The 15,102-nt window shown below is 59.4% G+C and overlaps 5 protein-coding genes across 5 annotated transcripts; 2 read left to right on the plus strand and 3 right to left on the minus strand.

The window, feature by feature from the left end:
• Positions 1-36: 36 nt before the first annotated feature.
• Positions 37-1,707, plus strand: PLICBS_005830 (uncharacterized protein; the record flags this gene model as incomplete). The annotated part of the gene is made up of 5 exons (XM_018319556.2): positions 37-49; positions 106-150; positions 229-667; positions 720-1,177; positions 1,232-1,707. 5 exons carry the CDS (start codon positions 37-39, stop codon positions 1,705-1,707), a joined length of 1,431 nt encoding a protein of 476 aa, XP_018182030.2.
• A 1,925-nt stretch (positions 1,708-3,632) lies between these two features.
• On the plus strand, positions 3,633-4,084 carry PLICBS_005831 (uncharacterized protein; the record flags this gene model as incomplete). The annotated part of the gene is made up of 2 exons (XM_018319557.2): positions 3,633-3,842; positions 3,905-4,084. 2 exons carry the CDS (start codon positions 3,633-3,635, stop codon positions 4,082-4,084), a joined length of 390 nt encoding a protein of 129 aa, XP_018182031.2.
• Positions 4,085-4,825: 741 nt separating this feature from the next.
• PLICBS_005832 (uncharacterized protein) lies at positions 4,826-6,283 on the minus strand (the record flags this gene model as incomplete). Its single annotated transcript, XM_065600806.1, has 1 exon — positions 4,826-6,283. The coding sequence occupies one exon, from the start codon at positions 6,281-6,283 to the stop codon at positions 4,826-4,828; it is 1,458 nt and encodes a 485-aa protein (XP_065456878.1).
• A 401-nt stretch (positions 6,284-6,684) lies between these two features.
• PLICBS_005833 (uncharacterized protein) lies at positions 6,685-7,735 on the minus strand (the record flags this gene model as incomplete). Its single annotated transcript, XM_065600807.1, has 4 exons — positions 6,685-7,425; positions 7,482-7,539; positions 7,597-7,607; positions 7,661-7,735. 4 exons carry the CDS (start codon positions 7,733-7,735, stop codon positions 6,685-6,687), a joined length of 885 nt encoding a protein of 294 aa, XP_065456879.1.
• A 3,621-nt stretch (positions 7,736-11,356) lies between these two features.
• On the minus strand, positions 11,357-12,652 carry PLICBS_005834 (translation factor pelota; the record flags this gene model as incomplete). The annotated part of the gene is made up of 2 exons (XM_018319558.1): positions 11,357-12,505; positions 12,572-12,652. 2 exons carry the CDS (start codon positions 12,650-12,652, stop codon positions 11,357-11,359), a joined length of 1,230 nt encoding a protein of 409 aa, XP_018182032.1.
• Positions 12,653-15,102: the final 2,450 nt, after the last annotated feature.

Raw genomic sequence — 15,102 nt, forward strand, 5'->3', positions numbered from 1 at the left:
CATTGGAAGCACAGCGAGCTCGCGGAACCAGTCGCCATGCTTTGCGGAAGTAAGCGAAGCTCGGAACAATGAATTGCTTGCGCTCTTGCTGACTGGAAGCTGCAGTTTCGGGCGAGGCGCCCCAGGAGCCCGTCGTGTCCAAGAAGTCGGGTATGTTTATCGTCTGCCTCCGCGGCACGCCTCATGCTGCCTGCGCGCCGGGTCGTGCACATGCTTACCCTCGCCTAGGCGTCGTTTACGAGAAGCGCCTCATCGAACAGTACATCAACGAGAATGGGACGGAGCCCAGCACAGGCGAGGCCCTCGCTGCCGAGGACCTGCTGCCCATCAAGTCGTCTGCCATAGTCCGGCCGCGGCCACCCACCCTGACCTCGATTCCTGCCCTGTTGGCGACCTTCCAGAACGAATGGGATACGCTGGCGCTGGAGACATACAACCTCAAGGAGCAGCTGGCGCGAACACGCGAGGAGCTTGCGACCGCGCTCTACCAGCATGACGCCGCTGTTCGCGTCCTCGCGCGGCTGACGCGGGAGAGGGACGAGGCTCGCGACGCGCTGAGCAAGGTTGCCGTTACGGACGGCGCGATCAACGGCGACGAGATGGCCGTGGATACGGTCGAGGCGCTGCCCGAGGAGCTGGCGGAGCGCGTTGACGAGACGCATCAAAGGTCCGGGCCATACTTCTATATCGCGGTACTGGCATATGCTGACTTTCTCCAGTCTATCAAAGGGACGCAAGAAGCGACCGGTGCCCGAGGGCTGGGTCACGGCCGATGAGATCTCCGCGTTCGAGAGCGAAGCTTCCAACTCCCTGCCCTTGTCGCAGGCCACGTCTCTTAGCCTCGAAGGCGACTACGCTGCGCTGGGTGGCCTCAAGGGCGAGGCCGCTATATACTCTGTCGAGGCCGACAATCTGGAACGGCAAGTGGCCGTCAACGAGCCGGTCACCGACACGCTGTGGTCTGGGTCGAAACTGTTCTTCGCCACGAGCAAGGGAACTGTCAAGGCGTACGAAGCTGGCAACGAGGTTGCCGCCCTGTCAGAACATGCTGGCCCTGCGACGGCACTGAGTGCCCACCCTGGTGGCCAGATTCTGGGATCCGTGGGCACGGATAAGAGCGTCGTCTTCTACGATACGGAGACGATGAAGCGTGTGAGCCGCGCGTATACGGATGCTTGTAAGTTCGCCTGTGGAGCGGCCTTGGCTTGGTTTCGTTGCTGACCTCTAGTAGCTCTGACGACATGCGCGTTCCACCCCGATGGCCACCTCTTCGCGGCTGGTACCGTGACCGGCGATGTCAAGCTGTTCATGACCAAGTCTCTCGAACAGGCCGCGGCCTTCAAGCTGGGCGCCCCGGTCCAAGCTCTCGCATTCTCCGAGAACGGCTTCTGGCTCGCAGCCACGGCCAAGGGCCAGACGACCGTCACCATCTTCGACCTGCGGAAAGAGGGAGACGCGGCGACGGCCAAGGTGCTGGAAGTGGGCGGACCGGTGCAGTCGCTGGCCTGGGACTACACGGGCCAGTACCTGGCGACGGGCGGCGCGTCCGGCATCACGGTCCAGCAATACGCAAAGTCGAGCAAGAAGTGGAGCGAGCCATTCCGGAACTCGGTGCCCGCAGTGGCGGTTCGGTGGGCGGCGTCGGCGAAGAAGCTGGTGGCCGTCAACGGCGAGGGCGTCGTGAGCGTGTTTGGTGCCAAGGCATAGATAGAGAGAGACACACCCGGAGTACGGATAGGGAGAAGGGACTGTTTTCGTTGCGAGGCTACAAATCTATGGTGGCCGGCTGTACAAGTATACTCGGGGGTCTTTGGAGGGGCGGGTCGGCGAGGTCTGTCTGGGACAAATTGATATGCATGCTTTGCGGGAACCACGACAGTGAACCGCGGCAAACGGTGCATTGAACGACCTTTTTCTTGGCGATGGACGGAAGTGACAGTGAGGGCTTGGGCGCGGATAGTTGCCGCGACGATGGCCTTCTATGAGGTGCCTTGGATGTTTGGCTTTCATCTATAGGTGCCCGCCAGGCGCCCTGGAAGCGAACTTTCCGCAGTGGTTCCGAGGTTGTCAGCACGCAACAGCCTGGAATGGATGCCCCAGTCAGGCCCCTCACAGGCCCGTCAGGGCACCTGAGAACAGGCAGAACAGCGATTAGTGGGCCCCGGGTCCATCGCGTTAGCTCGGCAGGCGCCACCAACAACGGCAACAAACATTCACTACGACCTCGATGTCGGCGGCGCCACGCCAGAGGGGCAAAATGCCTGCTAGAGCGGTACATGCGCCTCTGGGAAAACCTACCCTGCGTCGCCTTGTACCTGTCCACACGCCCACTAACAGACCTGGCTCGCCTCCGGGCACCCGTCTCTCCTTCAGTTCACGCACTCCACCAATTCGCCGCCCTCGGAGTTAACCTCAACCCTTCACCACCGACCTTTCAATCTTGCACGAGCACGTCAGCCTGCCGCCTAGGCCGAGCGTGCCTCGTCCCGACACTCGAGCACGATACCATCAGCCGCAGTAGCGTCAGCGACAGCATACACAGCCATATAAGCCCCCAGCGGCTTCCCAGCAGCGAGGCACGACCCCCCCGATTCTCGCCCGGATCCGCCTCCTCGCACGACTGAACGACACTGAACGGTGCGGGCACAAGGGTCGACTCGCCTTTCCCCCGAGTCGCCACACCTGTGAAAAACGCGACGGACTCGGTGCAGCCTACGTTTACGCATCCCTACGCATACGCCTTCAGCTGGCAAGTGCGGCGAAACAGCTCGACCTTTTCAAAGTCGCCCACGACCGCCCTCGTTCTCCCTGCCGGGCCACGGCCCTATTTCGCTTCGTCATTCTCCGCAAAACGCCACTTCGCCCTTCATCGTAGCAGCAGAGCACCACCGATTTCCACGATGGCGCGCCGCGGGGATGGAGGGTCATTATTCGTCGACGACGACGACGACGACTTTGATATAATAGAAATCACCAACCCGAACCCGGCGACTCAGATCTCAAGCCTGCTGAATCCTTTGAGACCCATCAATCCGCTAGAGACAACTTCGAGCCGGAGAAGCGACCGTTCTCGAGACTCACGATGGGAAGAACCGCCGCGGCGGAGCGCTCGGTGGGGGGGCGTTCCTCCACCGCCGCCGAGGGCGCAGGAACCCACGATCATCGACCTGACTGGCGAGCCCGACTCTCCGGTCCAGGAGAGACGACCACCGCCGCCCGCGCCCGGAGTGCCTGGCAGGAACCCTAGGAGGACGAACTCCCAAAGGCCTTCGCCACCGCGTTTGGCGAGAAGTGACAGCACCTTTGTCGGCTCCGGCGCCGTCATAGACCTAACGGTCGACAGCCCGAGAGATGCACGGCGCCTAGAGCCTCCGCGCACACTACGGGCGCGCCATGCACATCGCCATGGACGCTCATACCAGCGCGCGCCCGCGGCCGATCATGATCACCGGCTCTCGACCATACAGCTCCAGTTCGTGAACGATGCGACCCCTAACTTGTTGACTACTTTCCGCAGCGGCGTTCAGCACATGGTTGACACTCTTTTCAGTGCGGAGTTGAGGAGGGCGTATCATCCTACACTCGAATCCCTTAGTTCGTTCAGTCCTCGAGAGCCTAGTCCGAAGCCTCCCATGGAGGAGGTACCGCCTACCCGCCCGGGCTTCACGCGGGACACGCACACCGCCACAGAAGACGCCGAAGAGACGGTAGTGATCTGCCCAGCCTGCAACGAGGAGCTTGCCTACGACCCAACGGAAGCAGCCGCGGAGAGCGCGACCAGTAAGAAGCGCAAGAGGGTTCCCGGCGATCATCACTTCTGGGCCCTGAAGAAGTGTGGACATGTGAGTTTCTCAGGCAGGAAAGCATCATCGAATCTTATCAAAGCTAATTCTTAAATTCACAGGTCTACTGCGCAGACTGTTTCGAGAACCGAAGGCCGACGAAGGCATCACCATTGGGCGTCGGCTTCCGCACCCAGGGCGCAAAGCAAGCAAGCGGCACCAACAGCGACTTGAAATGTGCGGTGCCGGGCTGCGAGACCAAGGCGGCCAACAAGACTGAGTGGATAGGCATCTTCCTGTGACGGACGATGACACGGGATGATGAAAGTATGGGCGCTGCGGCGGCCCTTTATGATTGCGAGCGTGTTGGTCCTTTGTGCATGGAGCATGGAGGCGGCATTTGTATAGATTCAGCGACACGGGCAGGCGGGGACACGGGCAAGGGAAAGGGCAAGGGTCATACATGGGCGGCGTTTATGCGGGCGGGAGCATTGCGCAGCGGTTTATTGTTTGCCGCTGGATATCAGGCAGAAGGGAAGGATGATTTTCGCCGCCGTATTCAGGACGAGCGGCGCAGCTCTTTTGGGCAGCGAGCGTGCCATGGTTGCACCCGATGGATAAGGAAAGGAATAGAAGACGTCAGTCTCAATATCTCACCACCAAACTAATGAACTGTCTTGACGTCTGACTATTGTCACCCGTGAATGCGAGTATCGACCAGGCCATGGCTGTGACGGTGAGTATCATTGCTTCATTAAATTGACTGCTTGCTGTTCCATGCCCTGTATTGTTCCTCTCATATTTCTGAGGTACACCACCTGGTTGTCGCCTTGCTATGTGTATAGCAACCAACCTAGGGCCTCATCGTATGCACCCCGAAATCCGGCCGACGACGCCACGGGAAACAAATTGACCATACCCTCCTTCGTCCAGGCCATCCGTGGGCCTCCTTTCATTCATGATGCAGGCAGTAAGGGAGAGAAGAAAAGAAAGCCAAATAGTAAAAGTCGTTATATGCATGCATGCTCAGTCTCAAGGCCGTTTCAAATCGTAAGCTCCAGGGCAATCTCGTCGACCCAGTCTCCGCCGTACTCTGTCTCCTGCGAGGCTGTCGGGGCGGCCGCCGCCGCGACGATAATGCCTTTGTTTGCGTAGTCGTCTGGCGAGGCGTTCTCTTTATCCTCGTATGACGGTTTTACCATTCGCGTTGTCCTCGTCGTCCTCGTTTGCTCAGCCTGAGGACGGCTGTGTGGGTGTGAATTATGTAGTTGTTGCTGTGATGCCGGCCGACTGGTCCTTGGGGGAGGCTTGGGATTTCCCGGGGGCAAGTGATGGGCCCCGCGGGGGACATGGCTTCGTGGTGGTGGTGGCGGTGGTGGTGGCTGGCGGTGCATCTGATGCGTACTGTACTCGCGCTCGCGCCGGCGAATGCTGTCGAAGGCGGCATCACGGCGGCTGCGATGCAGGGCGAGCGAGTAGAGCTCGTTGGAACCAGACGCGGAGAAGAAGCGTTTCGGCGCGGCCAGTGTGGGTGAGGATGCCCCGGGGGCGACGTCTGGGGCTTCTCCACTTGCTCGCTTGGCGACCTCTTCTGGATATTGGCAGGGATGGCGGTTAGTGGGCGTATTCGAAAAGTCGTCCTCCAACAGTTCTCGCTCTTGCTGCGACGGGGAGGGAAAGTAGTCGTCGTAGTTGCAGAGGATGGCCTGCGTGCTCAGTGGCGGCTGCTGTCGAGGCGGCGATGGAGATGGGGATGGCGACGACGACGGTTGCCTCGCCGGAGCAATGTCACCTGGCGGCTTGACGGGCTCCTGATCTTCTTCTGGTGGCTTTGTCGGTGTGCTCGGCCGCAATCCAAGGTCGACCTCGTAGTGCGTGGCTTGTCGAGTCGTGGAAGCTTCGTCAACTGACGGCAGCGGCCCCCTGGTCATATTCTCGAGGTGCTCCAGCATCTCCAACTCCAACTCGTCCTCTTCGGGTATCAGGTCCAATTCTTGCTCCTTGATCTCCGCTCTAGACTCGACCGCGTTCTCAATCGTTTCCTCCTCCACCGGGCTGGCAGGTTCGTCGGCGGCTTGTTCATGTTGTACAGCCAAGCTCTCGTCGGCAGCCACAGGTTCGCCTGCAGCGTCCCTCTTCTTAGTCGTGCCATTGCCTCGCACAAACTTGGCTATCGTGTCCTGGCTCGGCCGGACGTTGACGAGCGGCAGGCCGTTCCGCCTCTTGTTCTGCCGCTCCGTCTCCTCCTTGTCGCGTTTCCTTTGCCGCGCCACGCGGGCCCGCGAGCTGGCCCGCTCCTTGTCGAGCTCCTTGCGGATCCGCTCCTGTTCCTCCTTTTCTTGGCGGATGCGCTCGGCGCGGGAGAGTTTGGGTACCCGGGTGGCGGCCTTGTGCGCGGCGCGGACCTGCTTCGAGGTCATGGGCCGCGGGGGAGGCGCGCCTGGAGGATGTCCGCCTGCAAGAGGCTGGAGGACGGTGAAGGTCCTCTGCACCGGCGGCATCTTGACTTTGCTTGGGCGATGGCGGGAGAGGACATTGGAGACAGTGGGCAGGCCGCGGGTCCCAACCAAGAGTCCAAACGGGAAGTCGACCGGGGTGTTGACGCGAACTGGTGGGAAGTGGATGAGGCTGGCACGTGGAGGGGCTTCGTCGTGCAACGCGAGAGAGGAGCGCAGTCACGTGAGTTGGTCAGATGCTGACCAGCAACTTTCTGATGCACGATGACTGTCTCTTGGCATCGCTGTGTTTTCGTCCACACATTTTCACCGTGTTTGATGGAATCTCGGATGGAGCAGCAGACTATCATACGATGCATATATTCGGTCTGGTTCAGCTGCCGCGTGGCCCGATATAACCCGTTCCGCCGTCCGCTTATCGCGCCGGGAGCCGGAGGATCATTCCATCACTTCTCCAGCGGTTCCACGGTGGGATCCCACGCACACGGGCTGTAGTCTTTGGTCGCCAAGTCCTCGACCTCGGCGTCGGTCAGCTCAAAGTCGAACAGGCCTGCGTTCTCGGCGATGCGCGACGGCGTGACGCTCTTGACGAGGGGCACGAGGCCCCTCTGCAGGCTCCACCGCAGAAGCACCTGCGCCGGCGTCTTGCCGTACTTGTCGGCCAGCGCGACGACCTTGGGCTCTCCGAGGCGCTCGCCGCGCACGATGGGGCAGTAGGCCTCGACGGCGACGTTGCGGGCGCGGCACCACTGCACGATGTCCGGGCGGGTGAGCCACGGATGCACCTCCCACTGCCCGACGGAGATGACGCCGCCCTTGCCCTTGCCGCCGCGCTGGGCCTCGAGCTCGCCGATGTACGCCTCGAGCTCGTCGAGATGGTGCACGCCGTAGTTGGACACGCCGATGGAGCGCACCTTGCCCGCCTCGACGGCCTCGACCAGCGCCCGCCACGCGCCCTTGCGGTTCTCGGGCCCGCCGTACGGCGAGTGGATGAGCACCAGGTCGAGGTAGTCGAGCCCCGTCTCGGAGAGCGCCGTGTCCACGAGCTTGTGCGTGTTGTCGTACGCAAGCGGGAACTCGCGCACCGGCACTTTTGTGGTGAAGAAGATGTCGGAGCGAGCAATGCCTGAAGCCGGGATGGAGGCGGCCGACGGTCCCTGGTTGCGATAGGCAGACGCCGAGTCAATCTGGAGCAGCAGGTCAGAACCTCCTCCTTGCGCGTGGTGAGCTGGTGACGACAGACGTGACGGTAGCCAATCTTCAAGGCCTCCTTGCACACCTCGGTTGCCTGCTCCTTGGGTCTGCCGCACCGTCAGCCGGAAGGCGAAGCGCCGCGCCTCTGAAGATTAGCGACTCACGTTTGGTATACCTGCGGCACAGTCGTTAGCGACGCCTTTCCCGAGACTTTGGATGACGGCTTACACCGAACCCCAGCAAGGGGATCTCATAGCCCGAGTTGAGCTTCAACGTAGAACTTAGACTCAGCTTGGACGCCATTCTTCGTGCCGACATGAAAACGTCTGAGTCTGCGGATGAAACGTCCGAAAAGTTCGGAACCACACGCGGACGAACTTATAGTGACTTGCGCAGGAGACGAGGGCGTGGCGGCAGTGATGCAAGCAGCGCGACGGGTTCCGTCATTGACGTGCTAGGCGCGAAGCCATGCGGCGGGGTTGCTTGAACCCCGGACTTTGGCAGGTGGAGTTAGCGGTCCGGCCCGGAGTTGGTCGGCTCTAAGAGCTACCTAACCTGGACAAGCACGACAGTCGGACGTCCGTACAACATCTCGCTCGCTGCTGTTATGGAAGTGAAACGGCGTGTAGAATATGGTAAGCGGCCGATATAACTAGCTGGTCACATGGAGACTCTTGTGGAATATGCCCTCAAAGGAATGGAAGGTCCCGAGAGACCTGCAGTCATGGCAGTGATTGAGCATTCGTTGGGTGAGATCTTGCACACGCGGTAATTAGCTTTTGCGTCCTTGTATCATGAAAAAGGATTTCTCGTCAATCCCACCTAGGAGAGCGTTACCCTTCTTTCCTCAAAATCCTCGAGACCAGCACGATCGCACTTCAAGCTCGCTCTCCTGGCACCAACACCCTCAAACAAAGAAAAATCTGCGATGTAATCACTGGGTTCGAGAAGTGCCGCATCTGTTTCAGTAGACGTTTCTCGTCGCAGAGCGCCCCATTTCGATGCGATGAATTTAAAAAGGCAGTGGCTGCAGCATAAAGCCTGAAGCCATCGTAATGTGCCCGAAGGGTCTGGATTATATCACTTCGAATGTAAAGTGGCTGGAAGCTTGCAGCAAATGCCTGAAGAAGCAGCAGCAAAAATTCGTAGTCATAGTCTTAGCCATACGTAAAGTGATTGTTTGAATAGACCTGAAGCTGTGACTCACAAAGTCTATCCATATGCCACAATAGCGAAGTCTCATCTCGACGAAGAACTGGCCCAGTGCTTCCATCTCCAGTCTGCTACAGCCTCTGGCCTTCATACCAACGCAGTCGCCGATCCAGACGCATCAACAAAATTAAACCAAGCACATCCAGAATATTTACTACTGTTCGCAGCTATGAGAGGTGCCGTGGCACTGCCGGCGCGAGCGCTTTGCGTCTTCGAGCACCCCGCCCCGGTGCCCGCACTATCTTGAGAAGTTGGCAAACTCGCGACGACGACACATTCGGAGGGCGGCCATGGTGCGTTGCCAGGTCGACCTAAATTCCGTAGAAGGAGACATGGCTTTCGTAGCAATGTGCACACGGTGCCCGGTTCGAAAGTCAAAGAAGAGCCGTAGGGAGTGAGTCACTTGTTGGTATAAGTCTGGGCTATTTCAGTCTTAGGAGCCGCGCGTATCCAATCGCGTCAATCGGACACGTGCGGCTTGAGAACGACTCTTTTGTCCTTCGTCTTGGTTGAGCACATCGTCAGCGTGCAGACGCTGGCTAGGACCGCTTCACCTACTCAGCACGGCTTTGGCTAGTAGCAAAGGTCATCGCAAAGGAAAGAGCGTACGTCGATCAGTGAAAGCGGCGGCGTGCCATCAAAGACAAGAATTGGCCCGGCCTTGGCCTCCGCGGTATAAAGTCAGCCACTTGTACAAAGAGTCGCCGTCCGCTATTAAGGCCCCATGAGAACAACTGCGTTTAACAAACCACGATTCGCGCCCGCCGACACCCAAGCACACGAAACCGCCCAGAGACCCGTCTAGATCAAAATGTGCACCATAACGCTCACTTTCCGCGAGTGCAGGGCCTGCGACGCCAGGTACTTTGTCGGGCAGTTCCCTGAGAGGCCCTGCGGTTCTTTTCTGGAGGCGCAGGCTAAGGCTCGTCGTGAGCAGCAGGAGGACCACTCAGAGTCTCGGGAGGTCAAAGAAGTCCCTTGCCCTTGGGGACGGGACTTCGAGGACATCACCATAGAGTATTTGGATGCGTGTGGACTGTGCAGTTCTCGCATTCGGAGAACGCTGTCGCTATAGTTGCGGCTAGGCAGCTTTACTTGCCTAGGCTGCGTTGGCGTCGATGTGGCATGGCTGCCGGGAGTAGGAATGACCGGTGGCAATACTATAGCGTCCCGCAGTAGACCATCGGATGTAAACCAATACAAGCATTGCTCTTGCCTCTACCCAGTTGTGCTGGCCGAGCATATGACCAGATCATAGACGGCACCGCTCTGCTTACACACATGCACGCGGTGTGGCTCGTATCATGGGGTCATCGCGATGAAATGCACGTCAAGTTGTGAATCCGGCCACAAGTCCATTGAAGATGAGAGCTTAGACCGCTGGATCTCGTAGTATAAAGACAGCCCGTGCTGCAAACGACTACCACCCGTGCCCGCATAATTGGCAGACTCCATGTCCCGGAGGAGAGTTGCGTTTGACTCTCGAGCAAACCCCGTGCGCTAATCATTGAACTCCGCAGAAGCCGCTTCAAAGCTCTGTGGATCAGGATGTGCACGATCGTTCTCACTTTCCAGGAGTGCAGGCACTGCAAAGGAGTGTACTTCACCGGGGCGTCGCCCGAGAGGCACTGCACGCCGTATCTGCAGGCACGGGCTAGGGTTCGTGCGGAACGGGGTGATGCAGCGGCCGAGGAAGTCACATGTCCGCAGGGCCGGAAATATGAAAACGAGACTACGTATGTGGACACGTGTGGCAGATGCGACTCAAGACGTGCTTAAGGTGCATTGTAGCTGTGGTGGCCGCGAGTTTGAGGTCTCACTGCCGGGACAGGCTGGCCGCCCTGCTTGTTGTGTTGTCAGAGCCCCTGGATGCGGGTGATTCTGTTTGCGTCGAGGATACAGGCGTGTTTGTGATATGCGTAGTCGGTGACTAGGAAGTTTCCAGGTTGGTGAGTAGGGGATTATACGAGTTAGAGGAATGACACAGAGTCTCTTAGCTCTGGCTGGCAGTGCAGGCCGAGCACATCACAGCCAGGAGCCACTCTACTTACACTGCATGACAGCCGCTTTGTTCGTAACAAAGAGCCATTCCACCTCTACATGTAGGCTAGAGCACAACCTGGGGACACTACTGTTGCTCGAGGATCAGCCATTCACTGACATAGACACTCGTAGTATAAAAGGCAGACTTCCGTTCTAACAAGAAGCGCGCTCTTTGTTCAATCTTCTCCAGGAACCACCTGCTTCTAACCAACCAGCGACTTTTGCCCATCGACATTCAATGAACCATACGAGAACCGAACCAAGGACATCTCGACGAAAGCAAGAACATGTGCTACATAAACCGCCATTGGTGGCGCTGTAGAAAGTGCGGCGAGCGCCGCTTCATCTCGCAGGACCCGCCTGATCCTTGCAAAGAGGTTCGACAGCAGCTGGCGAGGGCGCGCGTCGACCCGAAGTACCGACCGTCTGGGTGCCCAAGGCGTCGGGAATACCAGGATTTGACGACGGACGTGGAGCGTTGCGATAAATGTGGCATTAAGCAGGGGCGGACGACAATGTAGCCATGTCTGTCCCATGCTTGAAGGGACTTTGCTGGGTTCGAATGTGGTGTCTTCGAATCGGGTCCCAACAAGACGACGCGGAATTGCGGTCACGGCGGGGATACAAGGGTATAGCTGGGGTAGGCATCGGTAGTGACGAGCTTGTTTTCTAAATCACGCTGTCTAACATGTCTTCGTCCTCTTCGTGTCTGTTTCCGTTGTCCCGGACCACTTGCTCCGCCTCCTCCTCTTCGTCCTCGTCGAGATCCAGGATGGGGTAATTCAGAATGGCAGCGATGTCGCCCATCAGCTTTAACCGTTGACCACTCTCGTGCTCGCTGCTCAGTATCCGCGCCTCGCCTCCATCCAAATGCACCTTGTCCACCAGCCCGACGTACTTTTTCCTTGTCTCGAGGTCATCGCTTCGGAACAGGGAGTTGTTGACGAGGAGCACGCCGCCGCCCGGCCCGACCGCGCCGTCGGCAACAGCCTTCTCGACCGCTTTTGTGCCGTACCACGCGCGCCCGTCGTCCAGCTTGAGCATGTCGAAGAACTGGTCCATGTACTGCGTCTCCTTGGCGTACACCATGTCTCGCATCTTGGCGAGGACTTCGGGGCTCTTGAGAACCTCGTTCAGGCTGTGTAGATGGCCCGAGTTGGTGTGAATCACCGTCGCGTTTTTCGCGATTGCACTGAGAACCTTGTCTGACTTGTCGCGACCCTGCTTCGTCATGTAGTCCTTGAAGTCGCCGGCCGTGAATCCTGGGCTGGCGAGGAGCAGCGGACGAGTGTCGGAGAAGTCGAGGGCACGGACGAGCGAGTTGAGCGTCTTATCGAAGAAGCGCTTCATGCCGGCGTCTTGCTCCGAAGCCTTGTCACGCTTCTTCGGGACGACGCTCTCGACCTTGGTCTTCAACACTGTGCGGAACTGGGTGATGAGGCAGATGTTGGCCAAGCCCTCCTGCATGACGACGGCGGCCATGGCACCGTTCCTGTCGTCAGATAGCGCCTGAGAGAGTGTGGTATTGGCGACCGAGTCCCAGCCATTTGGCTTGACGATTTTAAACGAGCGGCTGACTTCCAGGTCGAGTGTGTGATGGGAGCCCCGAGGCACGTATTCGTTCTCGCTGACGACGACGCCGGAGACGCGGAGTGATGATACGGCTGGGTCGAAGAAGGTGGACTTTACTCGCAGAGTCAGGTCGGTGTGGACGCGCTCCGTAGCCGACGACCCGGTGCCACCGTTCGGGATGGCGATCTTGCGAATGGCGTGCCCGCCGACGATGTCGCCAACGACGATGAGGTTGTATGCATGCCACTGGCAAGCTGTCAGCTAGCTGAATCGCCAGAGAGGAGAAATGTCAGGATGGCTGGGCTGGCCTACCATATCCTCAGGGTCCTCTGGGAGCAGAGAAAGCTGCTCCTCCTCCATGTCCGGGAGGATCCTCCGGGCGAGGAGCTTCATGTTGGGCTGTCGCAGATGTGCTGTCGCGCGTGAGAGGTGGCGGGTTGATGCGATCTTCTGCGAGTGGAAATACTCGCAAGAGATGTCTCAGAGGCGATTCTCCTCGTCTGTCCCGCAGTCGAGGGAGCTGTTGATATAGGATGCCCCTCCGGGAAGGTTTGCCTCCATTCGAAGCATACGGTGACGATGCATGTCGCCCAACCTTTTGTGGTGGGGGTGGCGCTGTGGCGCGAGCGAGGACGACAATGGCTGGTGCGCACTAGCATTTGTTCGGTGCGTGCCGGCAGTAGACTGTTAGTCCGTCGGGCACTGAGCCTGACGCAGAGCAACGCGGACCCCGTTGGAATGTACTGGACGGGCCGCTCATGCGTGCGGTGCTCGTGGGTCAACGGCGCTGCAGCTTAAAGTTGCGGTGAAACGAAAGCATGAAGGCCAGCAGCCTGGTTTCTCGTGCAGTCCTCAATGAGATGCAGGCACACGATGACAGAGAGGGTTGGTATAAGGTGCTGATTAGCAATCCGAACACCTTGGATACACAACGAATACAGCATTTGCAGCTCGCTTATCGCCACAGCCGCATCTCCGGGCAGTCGTCTCAGCCATGGGCCGACCAAGGCGGGGAGCCGGGTGGTCCCCCAAAGCACTCAGTGTCACTCGCAGACGCCTGAGACGCATGAACCCCAGAAGGTCTTACCGTGATTAGAGTTGGCCCGTGGTGACGGGCTGATGAGACTCAGAGAGACAGAGCCCAGTTCTGTGCGCTATGAAACCACAGAACACCGAGCAGCCAAAATACGCGTAACTCGGAATACCAGCCGCCCCTTGTCCCTTGCGCACAAACCCCGGCCGGCGGAGTTGTGACGGGCACCGACCTCCGCCCCCAGCACCTGGAGCAAGCCAATGCGAGTCTAGACATTTGGTGGCCCGCAAGGGGGCATGGGAAATGGACAAGACAGGGAAGTGCTGCGATTCCAAACGGGGCTATTGAGCAGTTTTGTTGCTTACTCGAGCAGAGTTTGTGAATCTCAAGGTTCCCGGTGCCACCAGGGCGGCTCCCCTTGACTCGGCACGGGAACCTATCCGCTGCTCAATGGCAGTTGTTGTTTTCCGTGGCACATTCGTCGCGAATGCCAGCCACGTGCGACGTTGACACCGAGGCTGGCGTTGGCATTGGGCACCTCGCATGCTTGCTTCCGAGTACGAATCGGCCCATGCCATTTCGGTGCTCGCGTGAGACGCCGCATCGGGATCTCCACGAAAGACACGCATGCGTCGCCCGAACGGGGCGGAATGGCGCGTCGAGGCCAACGTCAGCATCCGAGGCAGCATGGCACCTCAGCGCACAGCTGACGAGTGCTCTTCTCCATGCCATCATCATTGTTGCGACAGCAGCAAGGAAGGATTCGGGCTAGGACGGGGACAGACGGGGATCCGTCATGATGCGCCGGCCGGCAGCAAACCTCCTGCTTCACCTCCGCCACGCGCTGCAAGGAACGGAGCGGTGTCGAGGCGCGGCCCACAGCGCGTGCCAGGTGCGTGCGTGCCTGGTCCGTGCCGTGGCCGGTTGCTGGACGAATGCCTCCGCGCGCTTCAGACGGGACCTTGCTTGCATTGACGCATCGCGGCGCAAGTGTCCTCGTTCCCACGTCGCATCCAGAGCCCGCGTACAGCAGCTGTGGGGAGACGACTTTCGGGCCGTGATGATTATCAGGTGCTGCTTGAGCCTGAGGAAGCAAGAGAGACTTCCAATCGAGCCTGATCGGTGACGACAGCTGCGACAGCTGCCAATGACAGCCGCCTTTGGTCGTCGCTCTTTCCCAATGGTGCGCCAAGAAGTGCCGAGCTGAACGGGGCCAAGCCAAACCGGGACGCAACTTGTAAGCCAAGGCAGCCGCCAACCACCCTGGTACCTGCTTTGTCTGTGTTGCCTGTGGTCGCATTCGCAGCCCGCATGGGCAGCAGCAGCGAAGTGCGAAGTACCTCAGGTACGTACCTACGCACTTGCACTCCGTAAATGTGCTGTACTTCCGTACCGCCGTCCGTACTGCAACATCGCGAGAGCCTCCTCCATCCTCCGCCGCTCCACTAACCGCCGAATCCAATCCATGGATCCTCCCCTCAATCCTCCCGTACGCCGTGCCAATTGGCGGTGTTTGGGGTGTGTGGTGTGCCATTGTGGGTTGGCGGCCGGCCGGCGCGCGGGCGTGTCACGCTGGGCTGCCGAGAAGGTGGGATGGGTGGTGGCGACGATGGAACGTCCCCATGTCCCCCCTCGCCCTGCCATGGTGAGATGGGCATGCCGGGCAGACGGCTTCCCTATGGACTTGGGAACCTCCGAATTGTCCGCCCAGATCGATGACATCCCTTGCCACCCCGTTCCCCTCTCCCGGCCCGCAGCGTCGTCTGTCGATTATCACCCTGTGCCGCCGCGTGCCTGACGAGCCGAGCGC

This window comes from Purpureocillium lilacinum, assembly GCF_023168085.1.
Source record: "Purpureocillium lilacinum CBS 284.36 DNA, scaffold_4, whole genome shotgun sequence".
Lineage (NCBI taxonomy): Eukaryota > Fungi > Ascomycota > Sordariomycetes > Hypocreales > Ophiocordycipitaceae > Purpureocillium > Purpureocillium lilacinum.